Source organism: Acomys minous (genome assembly GCF_964271855.1).
Source record: "Acomys minous genome assembly, chromosome: 14".
In the NCBI taxonomy this organism is placed as follows: Eukaryota; Metazoa; Chordata; class Mammalia; order Rodentia; family Muridae; genus Acomys; species Acomys minous.
In genome coordinates, this window is record NC_140496.1 from 31660583 (window position 1) to 31680920 (window position 20338).

Genomic DNA, 20338 nt, shown 5'->3' on the forward strand with positions numbered 1-20338 from the left:
GACAGACAGTACTATCACCCCAGAAACCCCTTCAGTCAGCGCCCCATATATCTGTTCTGAAACTTACACCCTAGGTTCGTTTTTGCTTGTCCTTGGATTTCCTCTATATGCTTCAAATTTTTCTCTAAAGTTTATTTTGTTTTATTGGTAACTTTTTTTTTTTCAAGAAAGGGTTTCTCTGTGCAGCTCTGGCTGCCCTTGAACTCACTCTAATAGACCAGGTTATCTTCGAACTCAGAGATCCGCCTGCCTCTGCCACCCAGAGTGCTGGGATTAAAGGCTTTTTAATGGTGTGCACCACCACTGTCCAGCTAACTTTTAAACATTTATGTATGTGTATGAATGTAGGTATGTGTACCACATGTCTGCCTGATGCTCACAAAGGTCAGAAGAGGGCGCTGGGAACTGGACCCAGCGCATCTGCAGAAACAGCAAGTGCTCTTAACTGATAAGCCATTTCTCAAGCCCTTTTATATTTTTTAATTTATTTTTTTATTTTTGTGTGTTGCTGTTTTGCCTCTACGTATGCTACAGGTGCATGCCTTGTATTCATGGAGGCCAGAGAGGCTGCTGGGTCCATGTGACTGGTAGAAACTTAACCTGGGTCCTCTGGAAGAACAGCCAGTGCTCCTAACCGGAGCCATCTCTCCCATGATTTAGTTTTAAATTATGTATATTGGTGTCAGTCTGTGTGTGGGGTTATAGGTGGTTGTGAACAGCCCAGCCTATGTGCTGGAAATCCCACTAGGGGTCTCTGCAAAGACAGCATGTACTCTTAACTGCTGAGCCATCTCCCTAGTCTCCCTGATTAGTGTATGTGTATACACACACACACACACACACACACACACACACACAGTTTTTTTTTTCTGAGACAGGGTTTCTCTATCCTGGACTCACTTTGTAGACCAGGCTAGCCTGGAACTCACAGAGATCTGCCTGCCTCTGCCTCGAGTTCTGGGATTAAAGGGGTATGCCACCACACCTGGCATTTTTTTTTTTTTTTAAGATCACACTAGGTAACTCTTTGAGGAGTCTATAACACTTGGGAATGTTTTATTTTCTGTGACTGTCTGAAGAGCCATGCTCCTGGGTCTCTCTTTCTTTTTTCCTTAAGCCTTGTGCTTAAGCCTACATTAAAATCTCTTTGTTAAACTTGAACTGTTTTAAACACACACACACACAAAATCGGCTCATATTATTCTGAGATAGTCTTTCTATATAACTCAGGCTGAGACAGTACTACACAAGTTCAAAAATAAGAGGAATAAAAAAGAAACACATGATGGCACACTCTTTTAAGCACTCAGGAGGTAGAGGCAGGCCAATTCTGTGAGTTTAAGGTCAGTCTGGAGAGTATCAAATACCAGGTCAGCCAGGGAATACTGGTGATACAGAGGGAGTCTCTGTCTCTAAAAAATATTAGAAAGTGGAGGGGTGCTTTGGAGGTACTTGTTGTAGCCTGCTTGCATAGTACTGAAAAGATGAATGTTTGGTTTTTCATGGTTCAGCCATTATAAAGTTTTGGTGAATATACTAGAACTTTTTGTGGACAGTTTCTTGGGCAAAGACCCAAGACTGGATTTGCTGGGTCATGAGGCGTTAAGATTACTAAACATATTTTGTCTGAAACTTTAGATTTAAAAAAAAATGACAAAAAGGAAGTCACTGAAAACAATAATGTGGAAAGAAACACAGCGAACCATGCATTAAAAACACCAGCATTTTAGCATATACGGAGAAAATGGAGCAAATATCCACAAAATTTGAAGTAAGGAGTCCCTCAAAGTACGGCTATAAAATCTCTGCGGCTCTCAAGAGATTTTAGCTGCATATTTATGTTAATGTATCAGTGTAGAAATATTCTACTTATGGGCAGTGATTTTTTGCTTTTCCACTTAATGACAGTATTAAAGGCAAATGTCTATATTAATGTGGAAATAAAAATAGTGGGCATATGGCAGCAATGACGAATGTCACCAACTCAGTGATAATGGTGTGGCAATGACTGACTCAGGAGAAGGAACGGACAGGGCGCTCTCTGGCGGTTCCGTCTGTCCCTCCAGCAAGGCTGGCCCAGCGCCCATGGCAACTGAGTACAGAACGCTTCTGCAACGGACGAGCTCTGTGACCTTGGGCACACAGAGCCCTCTCTGAAGCTCCATTACCTCTGGAGAACTGGGGCGATTGGCCTGCCTTGCTGCTTTGGCCCCTCACAGCTCTAGTCTGGAGACTGAAACCCACTAGGTGGCATTTTCCAACTCGCGACTCCAGCGGCTTCACGCCGATGCCCTTCACCTTCCTAGCTCACCGCGGCCTCTGTCGCCCCACGCCAAGCCCAGAAACGCCCCGCGCCTCCTTCCCTGCTTTCCCCCGCCCCGCGCCCCGGCTTGGCTGTCACCTCACCGGGCAGGCACCGCAGCTGCAGGAGCCTCCAGCCCACCCGGCCGAGGACGCCAGACGCTGCCGCTGCCGCCGCCATCTTGCAAGTGGGCACTCACGCTGACGGCGGCGACGTGCCGAGCAGCGTCATGACGTCACGGGGCGCGTCTACCTGCTAGAACTAACAAGGTGCTGTGCGGCGTCTTCTCGCGAGAGACCGGAGACGAGAAGCCGGCGCGTTTGCAGAGTAGGAGTTCAGGCTACAAGGAAGGTGAGGACTTTCGGGGCAGCTCGAGCACCCGACCCGACTTAACGGCTCTCCTCGGGGCCTCTCTCGTCTTCCGTCCTCTCCCTTCGGCTCCCGGCGCGGTCATTGGCGTGCCTGGGAAAGCCGATGTGAGGGGCCACGGCGATCGGGCCCCTGCATGCGGCGGCGTGCCTGACACCGGGACTCGTCTGCCGCCTCTTTTCCGCGTAAAATCTGGAGCTGACATCGGGATCGCCGGTTTACTCTTAGCCATCTGCGGCGACCTTGAGTCTCCTTCAGGACACTTGGCGGAAAGCTCGAAAGCTGGGGAGAACCTAGAGTCACAGGTTGTCCATTTGAGCCTGGCACTTACTTCTTATGTGTGGCCGCCTTATCTAGGATCCTTGTTTATAAAACGAACTACCCAGCCTTTTGTCCTGGAGAGTTGACCCTGTGCCAGGGTGTGGGCCAGGTAATCTAGCATTAACAAGCCATTTGCAAGCTTGAGAGAGTCTTGTTTCTTAGTGTCTGGCGTGCCTGGGTCCAAGCTGCGGGTCTTCCCAGGGGAAAGCCAGGTGTTTGTTAGAAAGAAGTAAGCTGAGTGTGTTTATTGTCATGGTCATGGAGAGGAGACATGTATGTGTAGGTATGTCCTTATGCGTATATGTGGAAGCCAGAGGACAACTTCGTTTTTCATCAAACTGTGGCCGTCTCCTTTAAGTCTGGACTGGCTGGCCAGCCTGCCCTCCATCTTCCCAGTGCAGGATTACAAGTCCAGTCAACATGAGAGTTTAAAAAAAAAAACACATATATTATATTTTGTTGGGGGGGGGGGATTGCTGTGTGCTCACGTAGAACTCAGATGACAGCTTTCAGGAGTTGATTCTCTACTTCCATTTTGGGTTCTGAGGATGGCCCACAGAGCCAGGTTTTCTGTGTGGGTTCTGGGACTCAGACTGAAGCCCTTGTGCGTTCAAAGCACGGGCTTTACCCACTGAGCCATCCCCGGAGCTCTGATAATGGCTTTTGAGAAAAAAAGTTTCAGTGAGGAGCCCAAGCTGTCTAAAGAACTCTCGAGAGCTGGAATTACAGGCGCGCTCCACCGTTCTTGGCTGTTGAGCTGGTGTTTGTTTGGCTTTATGGCACCGAGCTTTGAGCACGCTAGGTAAGCCCACACCACTGAAAGGTACCCCTATGCCTAATCAGCTATACCTGCGACCACTTGAGTCCTCTTCAGCCCCTCAGCTACTTCAGTGGTACCACAAACCTTAGAATCTATGCTTGGTAGGCACCTTAAAGGTCAGCCCATCTCCAAAAGATTTTCAGACTTCTACTGTTATTGCCTGCTGGGGACTTCTGAAATAGGGCCTCGCTATGTAGCGTTTGAACTTGGCCTCAAATTCCCGGAGATCTGCCTGGCTCTGTCATGGTGGAGTACTGGTATCAAAAGCAAATGCCACCATACCTGGTTGCTAGTAACATTTGTGAAAACCCATGGGTAGATGTCAGTTGGAGAAGCATCCAAAATGCGAGGTCAGTTATGTGACATTGACTTATCTTTCACCTTTGTAATTGTGAAACAGCCCTGAGTCACAGTTCCTAAGTATGCTGGCTTAGACTCTGGATTATTTAAAAATAGTTTTGGTTTTGTTATTGATGGGTTTTGGTTTCTTGTTTTGTTTTGTTTTGTTTTGTTTTTTCTTTTAAACAGATTTACCACAGTAACAAATCAGATGGGAATTGTCACACTCAGAACATTGTCTATTTAGGAAATGCTGACTGAAAGAAAACTGTAAATGTGTATTTTGGTGGAGGGGGAGTTTTAAGGTTGAATCTACTCATGAGGTCCCTCTTGTTATGGGAAGCAGAATGCTTTAAATAACTTACTGACACAGTCCTACTTGTACTAGGATGAAAAGGCAAAGCTCTCCGGTGAGGTTCTAAGGAGAAAGGGACGCTTTGCACACCTTCCTTACAAGCATCTTTAAGGAGGAAGAGAAAGGTTTACCAAGACTGTTGGAAACAAAAACAGACTGGCTGCAGAGAAGCAAGAGGCTCCGAGTCCTTTCAGAGCAGAGCCTGTGTCCCGGCATCTGCCGAGTGCTATATGTGACTTACTGTCCCAGGGTTAGGCTATTTTACTGTTCCTGTTTTTTGACAGGAAAGGAGACTCAGAAAAGCTGACTTGCCATAGTCGTGTATCTAATGAAACAAGTAATGGGTTTGCTACAGGTTGCTTGTTTTTAATAATTTATTGCCCAGCAGTAAGTCCTCTTGTCTTCGCTGGCAGGTTCTTAAGTGTGAGACAGATCCCAAGTTACCCAACTTGAAGATTTACAGGGATTCTTTCTCAGCATCATGTGACAATTAAAAGCTTAAAAACGTTCATTCTTGATGCTGTACTTTTTTTTTGGTTTTTCAAGACAGGGTCTCTCTGTGTAGCCTTGGCTGTCCTGGATTCACTGTGTAGACCAGGCTGGCCTCGAACTCACAGTGATTCACCTGCCTCTGCCTCCCAATTGCTGGGATTAAAGGCGTGTGCCACCACTGCCTGGCAATGCTGTACTTTTTAAGAATTTAAAGTCCCAAACTGAAAAACCAAGGACCCTGCTTGTCTGCTTCTTGGTTTCACTTACTTGAAGTTAGACACTTGGTAGCATTAATGTTTAAGGAGGGAGGAGCTGAGCAGAGGTGTGCTGTGACCTCCTTCACAGTAAGCCTCTTGAATGCAGACCTTCCCATCAAGTGGAAGAGAAAATTGACCTGGGGTGGAAAGTTTGCATAGGTAAACATAGGTTTGGATTCCAATCCCACTTTTGTCTTACACCACATAATACTGGGTGTGTGTGATATTGGCTGACCCAGTTCTTTACCTGGACATTGGGAATAACCTAATAGCAGGCTGTGTGCAGGGTCAGTTGAGGTGATGTGTGTGTATGAGGTCCTATAAAGAGGCTAGCCAGGGTTAGATGTTGAAGGTGCTGCTGGTTACTACAGATTCAGTGGAGTTGAACTTTTCTAAAGTAATGATAAAGACGTGTTTGGTTTACAAATTTTAAGTGTCTTTTAAAAAGAGATAACTATGGCTAGGTTATCTGCCCATGTATTGCCTTCCTCATGATTCACTTCTCCCTGATGAATGCCCTATTTGTTTATAGTTGGCTCTAGCTGAATTATCTCAGAGATGAACTAATCTTTCTGTCTCCGACCTAAGTAAGAACTTGCCTCTAATGCCCTTGTCTTGACTGCCTTATCCAACAATACTTGGCGATGACCCATGGATTAAATTGCACTACTGTCTTGATTTCTTCTGCCAGTATCTTTTAGGTCCAGCAGCACTGCAGGAATGGCAGAGTTTGGGATCTCCCCTGGGCAGCTTGTGGCAGTGTTCTGGGACAAGTCATCTCCTGAAGAGGCCCTGAAAAAACTGGTGGATAGACTTCAAGGGTTAACTGGCAGCGAGGGCCAAGTATTCATGGAAAACATCAACCAGCTGCTGCATTGTAAGTGCCTACCTGCCCCTTTCTCCCCATAGGGCTAGAAGAGTTTCAATGGAAATGCAGTTCGTCTGGGGTCTCCCCATTGCTGTTTGGGTGAACTGTGGTGGGCCAGACACGTGGTTGGTGATTCCTACATGCTCTTGTTCTTTGGAGGCTGTTCTTTGGCCTAAAATGCCTCTTTTCCCTTCTTCCCTGATCTTATTAAGCTTAAGAATTAGTAAGATACAGAGCAAAGCACACTCAGCACCCTGTTGCTATGGAGGTCACCGTGGGAGGGTTGCGAGATTGCTCCCCCTGCTTAGGCAGCTGTCGATTACTCTTTGCAGCTGCCCACAAAGAATCGAGCTTCGATGTCATTCTGTCGGGTGTAGTCCCAGGAAGCACCTCTCTGCACAGTGCTGAGGTTCTGGCGGAGATGGCCCGGATCCTTCGGCCAGGGGGTTGTCTTTTTCTGAAAGAACCAGTGGAGACAGCTGCAGGTAAGGAGATCGCTACTCAGAAGATGACTAACACCACTGAGTCTTTGCATGTGCACGCTGTCTGCTGAGATAGAGGGAGCACTCAGAGATGAGTGTTCATGTAGTAGAGCCTTCTCAGGGAAAGACGTCTGAGGCAGCTGAGCTGAAAACAGTGTGATGGTTGGTTGACCCACTGGGTCATAAATAGATGGAAATTGCACCTAAAGTGGCTGACTGTGTCACCAGATGAAGGGCTCATCTTTGTCATGTTTCTGACACAGAGAACATTGCAGCAGAAAGGAGGAGCACACATAGCAACTTCCTGTGAGTCTGTAGTTATTCCGGAATAAAGATATTTAAAGTAATGGCTGGAATTCTGGGAGTAAAGAATAATATGTAGGAAGCTACAACTTGTCTCCAAAAATTAAACCTTTTTGCCTCAAGGTAGTGTAGCTGTCAGAATTGTTAATTCTGGATTTTTTGCTTTTTTACCCCCTTTCACTAAATTCAATCATGATGTGGAAATATATTCCTTCAAATAAAGTGAAATAGTAGAAATTAAAGTATTTTAGAGTGACTAAAGATGTATTATGTATTTTACAGCTGTGACCTTATGATGTCTATGGAAGACACCAGCTTTTTTGCTAGAAATATATTTTTATGATTTTACTATTTTTAAGAGAGGTGTGTGTGTGTGTGTGTGTGTGTGTGTGTGTGTGTCTGTCTGTCTGTCTGTCTGTCTGTCTGCCTGCCTGCCTGTCTGCCTGCATGTGGTTATATGAACGGAGTGCAGGAAGCCAGATGTGCTGGTCCCCACTCTGAGCTGTGGTGGCTGTGAGCCTCCCGATGTGGGTGCTGGAAGTTGACTTCCATCCTCTGCAAGGGCAGTATGTGCTGCTGACCACTGGGCCGTCTCTCCAGCCCCTGCTTGTTGGAAATGTAAACCTTGGGGCACTAAATGGTATCCCTGACAGAACCTTATGTAAACCTTGGGACACTAAATGGTATCCCTGACAGAACCTTACAGAGGCTTAGGCTTCTCTGTACTTCACAATTTATAACTTTATTCACTAACATCATTTGGGAGGAGTTTCCAAGAAGCAGAATGATAAATAGAAATGGAATTATGGCCTTATCAGCCTAAGTAAGAATACTTGGAACAACTGATAGATTTTTCAGGTTAAAATGCTCTTACTAAGGTATGTGCACATTAAAGTAGGTTTTCCTGTTTGAGAGCCTGATGACTCACAAAGGATAGAGCCTTTATAGTTTTCCCAACTTTGACATATGGAGCCATTAATAGGGGTTTTCCTTGACAGTTAACAATGACAAAATGAAGACGGCCTCTAAGCTGTGTTCAGCCCTGACTCTTTCTGGCCTTGTGGAAGTAAAAGAGGTAGGTGTGTAGATAGCCTTCCTTGTTAGGTATACAAGCCTTGGATGACCGAAACCCACAGTGTTAGTCAGAGTAGCAGGGGCACGTGAGGTGATAGCTGCTGCACAGAACCAGGGAGTAATTTGAGACTTGCTGCCTGAGACATATATCCGGGATGCCTTGAAGAAAGAGCCCTGGGAGCACTTCCTGTCTGAAGACTGGGTGGCTCGTGCTGGTCTTCCTAGAGCTGTTTAGCAGTGGTGGCTGTGCTGCAGGGAGAGCGGTGCTTGCTGCTTTGTCCATCTCGGTGTGTACAACTCAGACGCAGTACTGCCAATCAGACCTTTTGGTGGAGTCGAGACTAAGGCTGGGGGCTATGTGCTTAGGACAGTTGAGTAGAGATGTTCAAGTTGAGCAGAGGCATTTATAGTTCTGTATTCTTCTCCAGAAATTAAATTTTAAAACATTAGCATTTCCTTGGTTTGGGAGAGGTGTTGTTCCATGATAGTTGTTATTATTATATTTCTGATTTTTTATGTGGTTCAGGGCCTTAAATTCTTTTTTGAGACAGAGACTCACTGTTGGATGTTGGCCAAACTGGCCACATGGCTAGCTTGGCGAAACAGTGGATGGAGGCTTATGAACTGATACGTAGGATATCTTCAATTGTAGTTGCAGAGGGAGGCCTTGAGTCCTGAGGAGGTACAGTCTGTCCAGGAGCACCTGGGCTACCACAGTGGCAGCCTGCTCTCGGTCCATATCACTGGCAGGAAGCCAAACTTTGAAGTGGGCTCTTCTAGCCAGCTAAAGCTTCTCACCAACAGGAAGTCTTCTTCAGGTAAGACTAGCCTGGGGACTTTCTTCTCTGTGGGTGGGCCTGTTCTAAATAGTCTTCATTTCTGTCATTTACACAGTGTGGGATGCTTTCTGTGCTCTTCTCTAAACCTGAAGTGAACTGGATACATCCTAGTGCAGCCCCTTCTGCCCTCGGGAGGCCCTGGGAGGTGGGGTTTATCCTCGAGACTTCACGGTGGTGCTAATGGTGGGCAGCACCTCTTGTTCAGTTCCTAGGCTTTCTCCTTTCTTTCTTTCTTTCTTTCTTTCTTTCTTTCTTTTTTCTTTTCTTTTTTTCTCTTTTTTTCCTTAGGGTTTCTCTGTGCAGCCCTCACTCTCCTGGAACTCACTCTGTAGACCAGGCTAGCCTGAAGCTCACAGAAGTCTGCTGGCCTCTGTCTCCCGAATGCTAGGATTAAAAGCATGCACCACCATTGCCTGGGTCCAGGACTTTTTCTGTGCTTGTAAAGTCAGGAACTTGTTTCTAAAGATTGCTTGTTAGTTTGACTTGTACATGTTTGATATATTTCAGAATTTTTAAAATGTAGTTCTTATGTAAATTTTTATATGTACAACAGCCATTTTTAACATGCCTTCTTAAATCAACATTTTAAAATGTCTTTATTTTTATTTTATGTGTATTGCTGTTTTGCCGGCTTCACATATATATGTCTGTGTGAGAGTGTTAGTTCTTGGAGTTACAGATGGTTGTGAGCTGCCATGTGGGTGCTGGGAATTGAACCCAGGTCCTCTGGAAGAGCAGTCAGTGCTCTTAACCACGGAGCCATCTCCCCAGCCCCTAAATTAACAGTTTAATACACAACATATTCATACATAGTTTTCGTCATGACATTTTCAGACACATCGTTGTATCTTGCTCCTATTTGTTCCCTCACTGCTATCTCCTGTAGATATTATTTCAGTGTGTTTGTCAGAGCTGTAACCACAGGTCTGATTTTGATGGAACTCCCTTCAGGATGCATCCTGCTTAAATGCTTAAAAACAAAACTTGTGTTTCTTCTGCTCAAAAAATTATGTGCATGTTAGTGTGCACACACATTTTGCTATTTTCCATCCTGCCTATGACTTTTCTCATGTCTCAATTGTGTCTATGCTGTGAGGAAGGCAGAGATTTAACAGATGTTAGCTGGCATGTCCATACTGCAGTCTTTTGTTGTCTAGTCTCAATTGTTATGAAGTACTTGGAGCTCAATTTACAGTCCTCACTCCTCTGCACTCTGAGTGGCAGGAATTATAGGCCTATGTTCTCAGGAAATACTTGGGCCATTGATTTCATGGTCCCATGACAGCTTAGATCAGCAATTGATCTTATGGATGTTCTGAGCATCCAGCTGTGGCAGTGGTGATCCTGGTGTGTGCTTACCCAAAAGGCCTTACTGACAATTTGCCCCTCTAAATCCTCAGCTCCAAGGTCATAGATTCTTTCTCGTGTCCTGACCTAGATGGAATATGTTCTGTCACTGGCTGTTACCTGGCCACCAGCAGCACTAGAGTCAGTTTTCTTCTGCAACAAGCTTATATGAGCTAAATCTTAGCTATATATGGAGTTTCTGGTACTTTCTCATTTGATTCTCCAAGTACCTACAGTAGGCAGAGGGAGTGCTAACAACCCTTGGTGTAGGGGTGTGAATTCAGGTAGCAAGGAACAGGCAGCGTGGAGTGGAGGTTGTGCCCTCATATAACAGACCTACAGCTATAAAACAAGGGTGCCAGCACCTCCCAAGGGTCACAGCGTGGTTAGGTGAAATGGTGAAATGGTGGAAGTGCGGGTGCAATGCCTGGCTTAAAGCAAACCTGTAATGGATGCAGACCTCCTTTAGTGCTGCCTGCAGCCCATAGTGGAGCTGAGTGCCCAGCCTGCCCTCCCGCCTCGGCTAGTCTCCACAGGTGCTGTTGCTGGCTTGTAGTCTGCTTCTGACTGTTTAAAGAGTTCTTTTTCTTTCATTGTTGGACTCAGCGAAGCCTGTTGTGGATCCTGATGCTGCCAAGCTCTGGACACTCTCAGCCAATGACATGGAGGATGACAGCGTGGTGAGTTGGCCCTCTAGTCACTGGACGGCCCCTCTCACCCCCAGGCCTTGCATTAAGTGTGAGCAGCTGTAGTGAAAAGTGACCTTAGATTTGTTTTAATTTCATGTTTATGGGTGTGTGTTTGTATGTATGCATGCCTGGTGCCCTCAGAGGCCAGAAGAGAGTGCTGGATCCTCTGGAACTGGAGTTGAGTTACAGGTAGTTTATTAGCTGCTGTGTGGGTATTCGAAACCAAACCCATGTCCTCCGCAAGAGCAGCATGTGTGTGTTTTTTTTTTCTTTTTGTATTAGAGATAGAGTTTTCTCTGTGCAGTCTTGGCTGTCCTGTATTCACTTTGTAGACCAGGCTAACCTAGAACTCATGATCTGCCTACCTCCGCCTCCCAAGTGCTGGGGTTACAGGCGTGCATCATCGCACCTGGCTACTGCATGTACTTTTTAATTTATCTTTTTTCCCCATAGATCTTTTTTTTCTTCCCTTACGTAAAATAGTAAAGATTCTTGTAGACATATAAACCAGGGAAGAATGGCAGCTGGGATGTTTTACTGGCCCCTGTCTAGGCAAGCCATCAAATGCTCACTGTCATAAACTCAGTGTTTGCACCTTTGATCTGCCCTACCTATAAGAAAAGTAAGCTGAGCCAGGCATGGTGGCACACGCCTTTAATCTCAGCACTCAGGAGGCAGAAGTAGGTGGATTGCTATGAGTTCGAGGCCAGCCTGGTCTACAAAAGCGGGTCCAGGACAGCCAAGGCTACACAGAGAAACCCTGTCTTGAAAAACCAAAAAAACAAAAAGGAAGAAAGAAAGAAAATTAAGCTAGGTAGTGGTGGTCACACCTTTAATCCCAGCATTTGGGAGCCAGAGGCAGGTGGATATGTGTTTGAGGTAAACCTGGTCTACAGAGCAAGTTCCAAGATAGCCAAGGCTACACAGAAAAACCTTGTCTTGAAAAACCAAAAATAAGGAAAGAGGAAACAAAACCTTTTTTTTCTTTCTATACCTTTACTATTGAGGCAAAAGTGATAAACAAAATATGCCATCAAAATATGGCTCATTTTTTCAGAACTTACAGACATAACTGTCTTCACATTTATAAAAAAAGTTTACACAAATATCTGTATAATTATTTGCTTTTTTTTTTTCCCCTCTGGAATTTTATGAAAAATGTTTTACTTCCTTTGGCTTTGTTTTATTCCCATGACTATTCATATATTGAAATAAATACAGCACTCCTCTTTTTTACCTACTTCCACCCTCCCCATGCACGTGCGCGCGCATGCGAGTGCACACACACACACACACACACACACACACACAGAGAGAGAGAGAGAGAGAGAGAGAGAGAGAGAGAGAGAGAGAGAGAGAGAGAGAGAGAGAGAGATTCTCTGCATACTACCAGCTAATTTTGCAGCTGTTTCTGGGCTCATGCAGCCCCCAGTGGACCACTGGCCTCTTCAGCCTGTGGCCTAGCTCACAGTGTTGCTTTTACTTTGCACTGTGTGCGTTTGCGCTCATAGCCTGTGATTACCTCAGCTTTTTATCAGCCACACCGTGGCAGTGCTCCTAATTGTTTTGATCACTCCAGGATCTCATTGACTCAGACGAGCTGCTAGATCCAGAAGATTTGAAGAAGCCCGATCCAGCATCCCTGAAGGCGCCTTCATGTGGGGAGGGGAAAAAGAGGAAGGCCTGTAAGAACTGGTACGTGCTGGCTGAGCAGGTCTGGTCTGCTGGGTACTTCTTAGTTGTCAGGTCATCTCTCTGCCTCATTCTCTTAAAAATGGTTTTCCCGTGAGATGAGGTGAATAGAGGAATAAAGAGGTAAACCTTAAAGAAGAGCAAAGACCCACAAACCATGCTGTAGATTAAGAAGTAGAAGCGCCTGCCTGGGCATCCCAGCAGAAGCTAGCAGATGTCTCTGAGTTCAAGGCTAGCATGCTCCAGAGAGTTCCGTGCAGGAGGCTGAGGCAGGGTTGCAAGTTCAAAGCTAGCTTGGGCTATATAGCAGGACTGTCTCAGAACTTTGTAAAATAAACAAAAACAAGCTGGTCATGTAACAACATCTAAATGGATTGATTTGTTCACTTTTATTGAAGGGAACCTAGGCAGATGTTGGGGGTTAGGGCTCTAAATTCCAGGCCCTGTGTCTTCTACAGGGGCTGGGTTCCTTGGGGTAAGTCTTCTATACGGCAGGGGTGGTGGTTTATCTGTTTCCCTGCAGTTTCCAACAGAGTATTGCTGTCGTCCTTGTAATGCTGGGGTGGGGGTGGGGGTTGAGAGAAAGTAAGTGTTAAGTACCTTGTCATTATGTCCTGCCATGGAGGCCTTGCATTGGTATTTGTACTCGTGTCAGTCAGGCGTGGCTTGCTTATTCATCCACTGGATGTTTTTTATTATATTTATTTTTGTTTTGTTTTTTGAGATAGTCTCACAATATAGTTCAGGCTGACCATGAACTTGGAGTTCTTCTTTGTCTACTTCCCCAGCACTGGGGTTTCAGGCCTGCACCACCACATGCAGCCCTCATCAGTCTTTATGTGGTCCAATATCTCAACATTTGCAAGCAGGAGGATTTCAAGTAAAAATCCAGATTTTCTTGTTTATTATTTTTACTTTTGTATTTATGGTGCTGGAGATACAGCCCAGTGCCCTGCACATGCTAGGCAATGCTCTACTGCTGGGCCGCATCTCAGCTCCTTCTGTTTTTGAATTTGGAAAATGTGGCAGCTTTAGGTCTGCTTCCCATGGAAGATCAGCAGCATGGCTCTCCGTCCCTCTCCATGCACCGTCTTCCTCAGCAGCCTCACCTCTAGCCTGCTGCTTCCATAGCATTTAACTTGATGCTTGGCTAAAAGAGAGAAGTCTTAAGTGTGTGTTACACTAGGAGAGAGTGAAAGTTTCTGGGTGGTGGCAAATCTCACTCATCAGCCGTTGGCTCCCCTCCTAGCACCTGTGGCCTTGCAGAGGAGCTGGAGAAGGAGAAGTCAAAGGAGCAGAGCAGTCAGCCCAAGTCAGCCTGTGGAAATGTACGTACCTGCACCTCTCTCACCATTCGCCGACTCCGGGTGGTATTGCCACCACCCCAAACTGGACACAGACTAGCTTAAGGAATCTGTCATTAAGTCCTGCCATAGTGGGCCAGTGTAAGGCCGTGTATGTAGCTGTAATGGGAAGAGGGCAGGCATCCCGAGAGGGCATCAGCATTCTCATGCCCCTGCTGAGGGGTGGTTATCATTTCTTTTTGTTAGCAGTTTTGTCTCTAACTTGGTGTGGGATATGGTTTACTCAGCCATATCTTGCTGATCTTGCTGTTATCCTGTAGCAGAGGCTACCTCAGCTACCAGCCTTCTCACCTCCTTCTGACAGGGCTTCATATAGCTCAGGCAGGCTGTAAACCTGCCTCAGCTTCCCAAGCCCAGTGACGAGAGGTGTATATCACCTCACCTGGCTGGAACCTTTACTGACTGCTCATAAAGCAAGAGACCTATGGCCATACCAAGGTGCCCTTTCCTTTGCCCCTTAGCCTCTCTTCGTGACTGTTGTTCTCTCCACAGTGCTACCTGGGTGATGCTTTCCGCTGCGCCAACTGCCCCTACCTTGGGATGCCAGCCTTCAAGCCTGGAGAACAGGTGCTCCTGAGCAATAGCAACCTCCAGGATGCCTAGGAGAAACCTCAAGCATATATACCTCCTCCTCCTCCTCCTCCTCCTCCTCCTCCTCCTCCTCCTCCTCCTCTTCCTCTTCCTCCTCCTCTTCCTCCTCCAGCCAACTCCTGTCCCTCAGCTCCTGCCACTGCCTCCTCCCACCTCTGGATTCAGTCACTCTGAAAACATTCGCAGGGAGAGTTGTAGCAGAGTGGAGCTGCTGTGGTGCAGTGGGGTGTGGTGCTGCTATGAAGACCAAGGCATGAGGGAGCCTGCCTCTTAATAGTGTTAGGAGAAGGGGGTGTGCCCTAAGGAACTCCACTCCTGATGTTACAGTGCTGACCCTCTCCACCCTTGAGTCTAGACATCCTTGAATATTTATGCTGTATAAGCTCCAGGCTCCACTAAGTGATGCTGCCACCCTCTGATCTTCCTCATTGTGTAATTCTTAGAGCTATGGACCAGCTCTCAAAAGGCCTCAGGGGCACCAAAGAAGTCACTCTCCCAGTTGCTGTGAGCCATCTTGTGTCCCTCTGCCTTTCACACCTCGCCCCATTTTATTGTAGTGTTGTATCTATGTCCTGTTGTCATTTCCGTTAAATAAGTATTAAACTTTCATGTTTCTATGTATCCTTTTTATTGTGTGTTTGTGTGTGTGTGGCAGGAGAGTTGGGGAGGGAGATCTATCAGTCTGCCACATTCAATTTGGACTATGAAACTTGTTTTTGAAGAAGTCAGTGTAACACAGGAGTGGGGCCAGAGCTGCCTTTATAGATTAGGACCTGTCTCCATCTCCTGTAGGAGAGACCAAGTTGAGGAGAGTGCGGGACAGGGCAGGCTGGACCAGCAGAAGACCCCTTCAGTCGCTCTGCTGCCTGTCCACACACCTGTAATCCATCACTCCTGATGGTCTGTTTTGAATTAAAGGATCCACTGCTACCTGTCCTTGAAACTTGATTTTCCTAGCATGCTTCTGCTCATGCTGGTCCCTGCTGGTGAAGTTTAGCTATGGGTGTGATGAAAGCACCTTTGAGAAACAGAATTTGGAGCTGGTGAGATGGCTTAGTGGTTAAGAGTAGCATTGTCTGCTCTTCCAGAGGGGCTGAGTTCAATTCCCAGCAACCATAGGTGACTCACAACCATCAATACTGGGATCTGAATTCCTTTTATGATATGCAGGTGTACATGCAGATAGAGCAATCATATACAATAAATAAATCCTGAGAGAGAGAGAGAAGAATTTCCATTGACCCCAGTGACCTTTGCCTTGTATCCCCTCCCCTCCAGTTACAGCAAGACCTGAAAGCCAGTGATACTTCTCTTCTGGGCCTGAATGAAAGGATTAATTCAGGTGAAAGGATTTTGGGGATGGACTCACAGCCCTTGCTGGACTTAAAGTTAATTACAAGGAAGATTATCCTGAGTAAGCCTGGCCCACTCTGTTGATCCTTTAAAAGAACTAGAAAACAAAGGGTTTGTCTTGCTGCCCATGCAGAATTTAGCTTTGAGGTTTTGAGAGGTACACGGTATGCCCTGGTGCATGGCAACCAAGAACGTGGGGCTACAGCCTCATAACTACAGCTGGGTTCTGCCAGCACTGCCAAGCTGGAAGGGGACATAAGAGGTTCAAATGAGAACACATTGCCTGAGGTAACAGTTAGGATCTGGATAGAGCGCTTGCTTGTACACAAGGCCTTGTTTTTGGTTCCCAGTACCAAAAAAGGTTTGCTCAGGCTAGAGCAGTTGACTGAAAAGCCAGGATAATAAGAGGGTGCGTGGCTGACTATGATTTGTCACACAGCAACCAAAACTAACAGCCCCGATGGTTTTAGGGTTAGCGCTGACAACTGGCCCAGCTGCAGATCTGTTGATTGCTTTTGCTGCAGTTACCAAAGTGAGGCACAAACATTTTGGCCTCTGGGTTGAGGAGGAGCTCCTGACAGCTTCCTTGTGGGTTAAATGCCAGACCTGCTTGCTAATTTCCAGCTCTGACTGGCACAAAGGACAATGGCTCGGTTGGCATGGGTAGTAGTGCTCTGGTGGCAGCCTATCTTTCCACAAGGCCAGAGGGAGGCAGCCAGCTTAGTTAGGCCCTAGGAGACAGCCCCTTTCCCAGAGCACAGGCAGGCCTCATCCTGGCTACAGCTGAATGTTGATGAATTGGGGGCACAACTATTTGTCTTGGTTCTGTGTTTTTTTAGTAAATACGATTTTGTGTTTGTGTGCAGGCATGCATTCCATGGTGCACATGTGGGGATCAGAGGGTAGCTTGCTGGATCTCCTTCCACCATGGGGGTCCCAGGGATCAAAGTCAGGCCATTGAGCTTGACAGTCATGGCCTTTACCCACTGAGCAATTTCACTGGCCCTTGGGTCACATGTAGGCCAGGCTGGCCTCCATCTCCCTCCCCTCCTCTCTTCCTCCTGTCTGAAACAGGGTCTGGCTCCCCTAGCCTGAGTCTTACTGTGTATCCCAAACTAGCCTGGAACTTGCAGTGATCCTCAGCCTCCCAAATACTGGCATTAAAGGCATGTGCCATCATGTCATACCTGATTTTAAAAATGAAAGTTTTCATTTTATGTGTATGTCTGTACCAGCTTTGTGCTGTGTCCATGGAGGCCAGAAAAGGGTATCAGATCCCCTGGGACTCGAGTTAGAGCTGTGAGGCATTGTGTGGGTGCTGGGCATCAAATCCAGGTCCTCTGCAAAAGCAGCTAAGTTCTCTTAACCACTGAGGAGTCCTCCCTGGCTCTCTAGGGTCTTTGGCTTAGAATCGGGTAGTGTGGCATCAAGTCTCCCCTGGTTCTGAAAGCACTCTGTTGGTATAGGCAGCAGAGACAAGCCACATTTCCCCTGGGCTTTGGTGACAGCTGGGACTTAAGGGGCTGGAGGGGATAAGTGAGGCAGGCTGCAAAGGCGAAGGGCCCGGGCATCGCAGATACTCCTGGCTGAGAGGAGGCTACAGGGAACCTTGTCATTGCAGCTGGTGCTTCAACCAGTGTGGGGGGATGGGAAAGGCTAAGCAGAAACCCTGCCTGATGTGGGTTGAGGTGTGGCCATCCAAAAAAACAAAACAAACAGCAACAAAACCCCAACCTCCTGTGTGTGGGTTTTATTAACAAAGACAGTTACATCAGAACCTTCTGTAGTGGGCCAAGGGCATCAGTGCTTTGTGGGGCTTTCCCGGATGAATCTAAAGTGCATTCTGTGCTAGAGAAAATTGTTCTCAACAGCATAAAACAAGCTAAAAAGCAAAAACAAAATAAAACAACCAACTGTTACAGTGCACATCTGTAATCCTAGCACTCTGGAAGGTGAGGCAGGATTGAAAGTTTGAAGCTAGCCTGGGCAAAAGTTCTAGGTCAGGTTCGGCTATGTGATGAGACTGTTAAAAACAAAACAAACAAACTAAGCAGCTATATTCCAAGAGCAAGAATCTAGGGGAATCAGGTAACCGTTCAGCGAATGGAGGAGCAAGCTATGGGGCACATCATAGGGCTTACAGCTGTAGGGGTGAGCTGTAGCTGTGGGTGTGGAAGAGCTACAGGTGCCAGAGGGGTGTGCATGTGTGTGTGCAGGAGTGCACCCATGTACAAGTGAGCGCACAAGAGATGGATGGGGGTGAAAGGAAAAGTTTAAATATCTGAAGGACACAAACATTTAACTTGAGTACACATCAAAGAAGTTCCAGAAAACTGGTGAACACAAAGTATATTCTGAAATGGAGATGAAATAGACAAGTAGGCTTCCAGGGCCGCAGGAACGTTGTTGGTTGGTTGGAGACTAGGTCTTATTCAATAATCTAGGCTGGCCTTGAACTCACCTTGTAGCCAAGGGTAACCTCAAAAGGTTGTCCCCCTGCCTCAACCTCCTGAGTGCTGACATGAGACTGGGCCACCACATCCACTAGCAAGGTTGTTTGTTGGTTGGTTGGTTGGTTGGTTTTTCGAGACAGGGTTTCTCTGTTGTAGCCTTGGCTGTTCTGCACTCACATTGTAGACCAGGCTGGCCTCGAACTCACAGGGATCCACCTGCCTCTGCCTCCCGAGTGCTGGGATTAAAGGCGTGCGCCACCACCGCCTGGCTAAGGTTGTTTATTTTTGCAGTAGTGGGGATCCAACCCAAGGCTTCCCTCACACATGCTCGGCACACATAACTACTGAGCTGCAGACCCAACCACTGCTGGTGTCAGTATTTTATCAGCATACACATATTTTGTATTTTAGGATATGTAGGCGCCGACTTTTTCCAAAACTACTTTATTTGAGGTTCTTTAAATGCTTATACATTCCTTCCAACCCACCTACCCTAGATAGGAGAGAAAAGGGGTTAAAAACTCTCTTTTTATACATTTGGAAACTAAATACCTGTGAAGCTCAATACTTGTGTTTGGGCCATGGGCATAGTTTGTGGTTGTTCTTGATTACACATGTCAACACCTTCCCCAGAAGCATCACCATTTCACCCCTAATCTCATCATTGTCTGTCTCTGAGATTATAGGAATATTAATTTGAGTACCCCATTGTTGTAAAAGATCCTCTCCCCATAAATTTATGGGTATGTCAGCCACATAGGGTCTCATTACATGGAGTGACTCACTACCTAATACATGCGCACATGCGCATGCACGCATACGCGTGTGCGCGCGCGCGCGCGCACACACACACACACACACACACACACACACACACCATCTTATGAGTCACCTTCAATGAAACTTTTTTTTGCGATTTATGTGTGGGTGTCTTTCCAGAATCTACATGTGTACCATGTGTATGCAGTTCCCCTAGAAGCCAGAAGGGGGCCTGGATCCCCAGGAACTAGAGTTAGACGAGCATTAGTGCCATGTGGGCGCTGGGAATCCAACCCAGGTCTCTGGAAGAGCAGCTAGTGCTCTTAACCGCTGAGCCATCTCTCCAACCTAAAAATGCAAAAAGGCTGGGAATCAGTAAGAGCTATGCAGAAGAAGGTAGTAAAAGCCCAAAATGAAATGGAAAAATGAAACAAAACAAAACACAAAATACCAAAGTAATTAGAGACGCAATTCAAGAATTAGCCAGAAAAAAATAAAGGTCTGGAAAGATGGCTCAGCAGTTAAATTTTACTGTTTTCCCCGAGGACCTGAGTTCAGTTCCCAGCACCCAAGACAGATGGCGCACACTGCCTGTATATCCAGCGCCAGGAGATCTGACACCTTCTAGCCTCTTGATACCCACACATAAACTGACACACACATACACAAAGATCTTCAAAGAAAACTGTCGTCTACAAAAAAGAAAGATAAAAGCAGGCTTGGTGGCGAATGGCTTTAATAACAGCACTCTGAAGCTGGGCATAGTGGTGCACGCCTTTAATCCCAGCACTCGGGAGGCAGAGGCAGGTGGATCGCTGTGAGTTCAAGGCCAGTCTGGTCTACAAAGTGAGTCCAGAATAGCCAAGGCTAACACAGAGAGACCTTGTCTCGAAAAACAAAAACAAAAACAAAACAAAATAAAAGAATCCAGGACAGCCAGGGCTACACAGAGAAACCCTATCTTGAAAAAACAAAAACGAGAGAGAGAGAGAGAGAGAGAGAGAGAGAGAGAGAGAGAGAGAGAGAGAGAGTCTTACAAACACAACTGTGAATTTTGTTTTGTTTTGTAGTCAAAACATGTCTTAACTCCCTAGGATAGTAAGGATTTCTTTAATCCTCAGGGTCTATGGCTTCATCTCCTCAGCCTGTACTCCTCTCCAGGTCACCCTAGAAACCACCTTATGATCTCATCTGAAAATTTTCCTAGCCTAACATGGTGATGAATGCCTTTAATCCCAGGGTTCCAAAGGCAGAGGCACGTAGATCTCT

At 46.4% G+C, this 20338-nt stretch overlaps 2 protein-coding genes across 4 annotated transcripts in view; one reads left to right on the top strand and one right to left on the bottom strand.

The window, feature by feature from the left end:
• COQ9 (coenzyme Q9) overlaps window positions 1-2548 on the bottom strand; it is a 20153-nt gene extending 17605 nt beyond the window's left edge. The window contains exon 1 of the mRNA XM_084755294.1: window positions 2407-2548. Coding sequence (XP_084611420.1) covers window positions 2407-2482 — 76 coding nt within the window. The 5' untranslated portion in view covers window positions 2483-2548. The remainder of the gene's footprint in view (window positions 1-2406) is intronic.
• Window positions 2547-15125, top strand: CIAPIN1 (cytokine induced apoptosis inhibitor 1). 3 transcript variants are annotated; one of them, XM_084755295.1, is made up of 9 exons: window positions 2547-2653; window positions 5947-6132; window positions 6456-6608; window positions 7907-7983; window positions 8635-8800; window positions 10775-10848; window positions 12437-12552; window positions 13799-13877; window positions 14406-15125. In XM_084755295.1, the coding sequence occupies exons 2-9, from the start codon at window positions 5976-5978 to the stop codon at window positions 14514-14516; spliced, it is 933 nt and encodes a 310-aa protein (XP_084611421.1). In that variant the 5' UTR covers window positions 2547-2653; window positions 5947-5975; the 3' UTR covers window positions 14517-15125. The 3 variants fall into 3 exon arrangements, with proteins under 3 accessions (XP_084611421.1, XP_084611422.1, XP_084611423.1); XM_084755296.1 differs by lacking the exon at window positions 2547-2653 and adding an exon at window positions 2660-2976; XM_084755297.1 differs by lacking the exon at window positions 2547-2653 and adding an exon at window positions 2964-3101.
• The last annotated feature ends 5213 nt before the right edge of the window (window positions 15126-20338 follow it).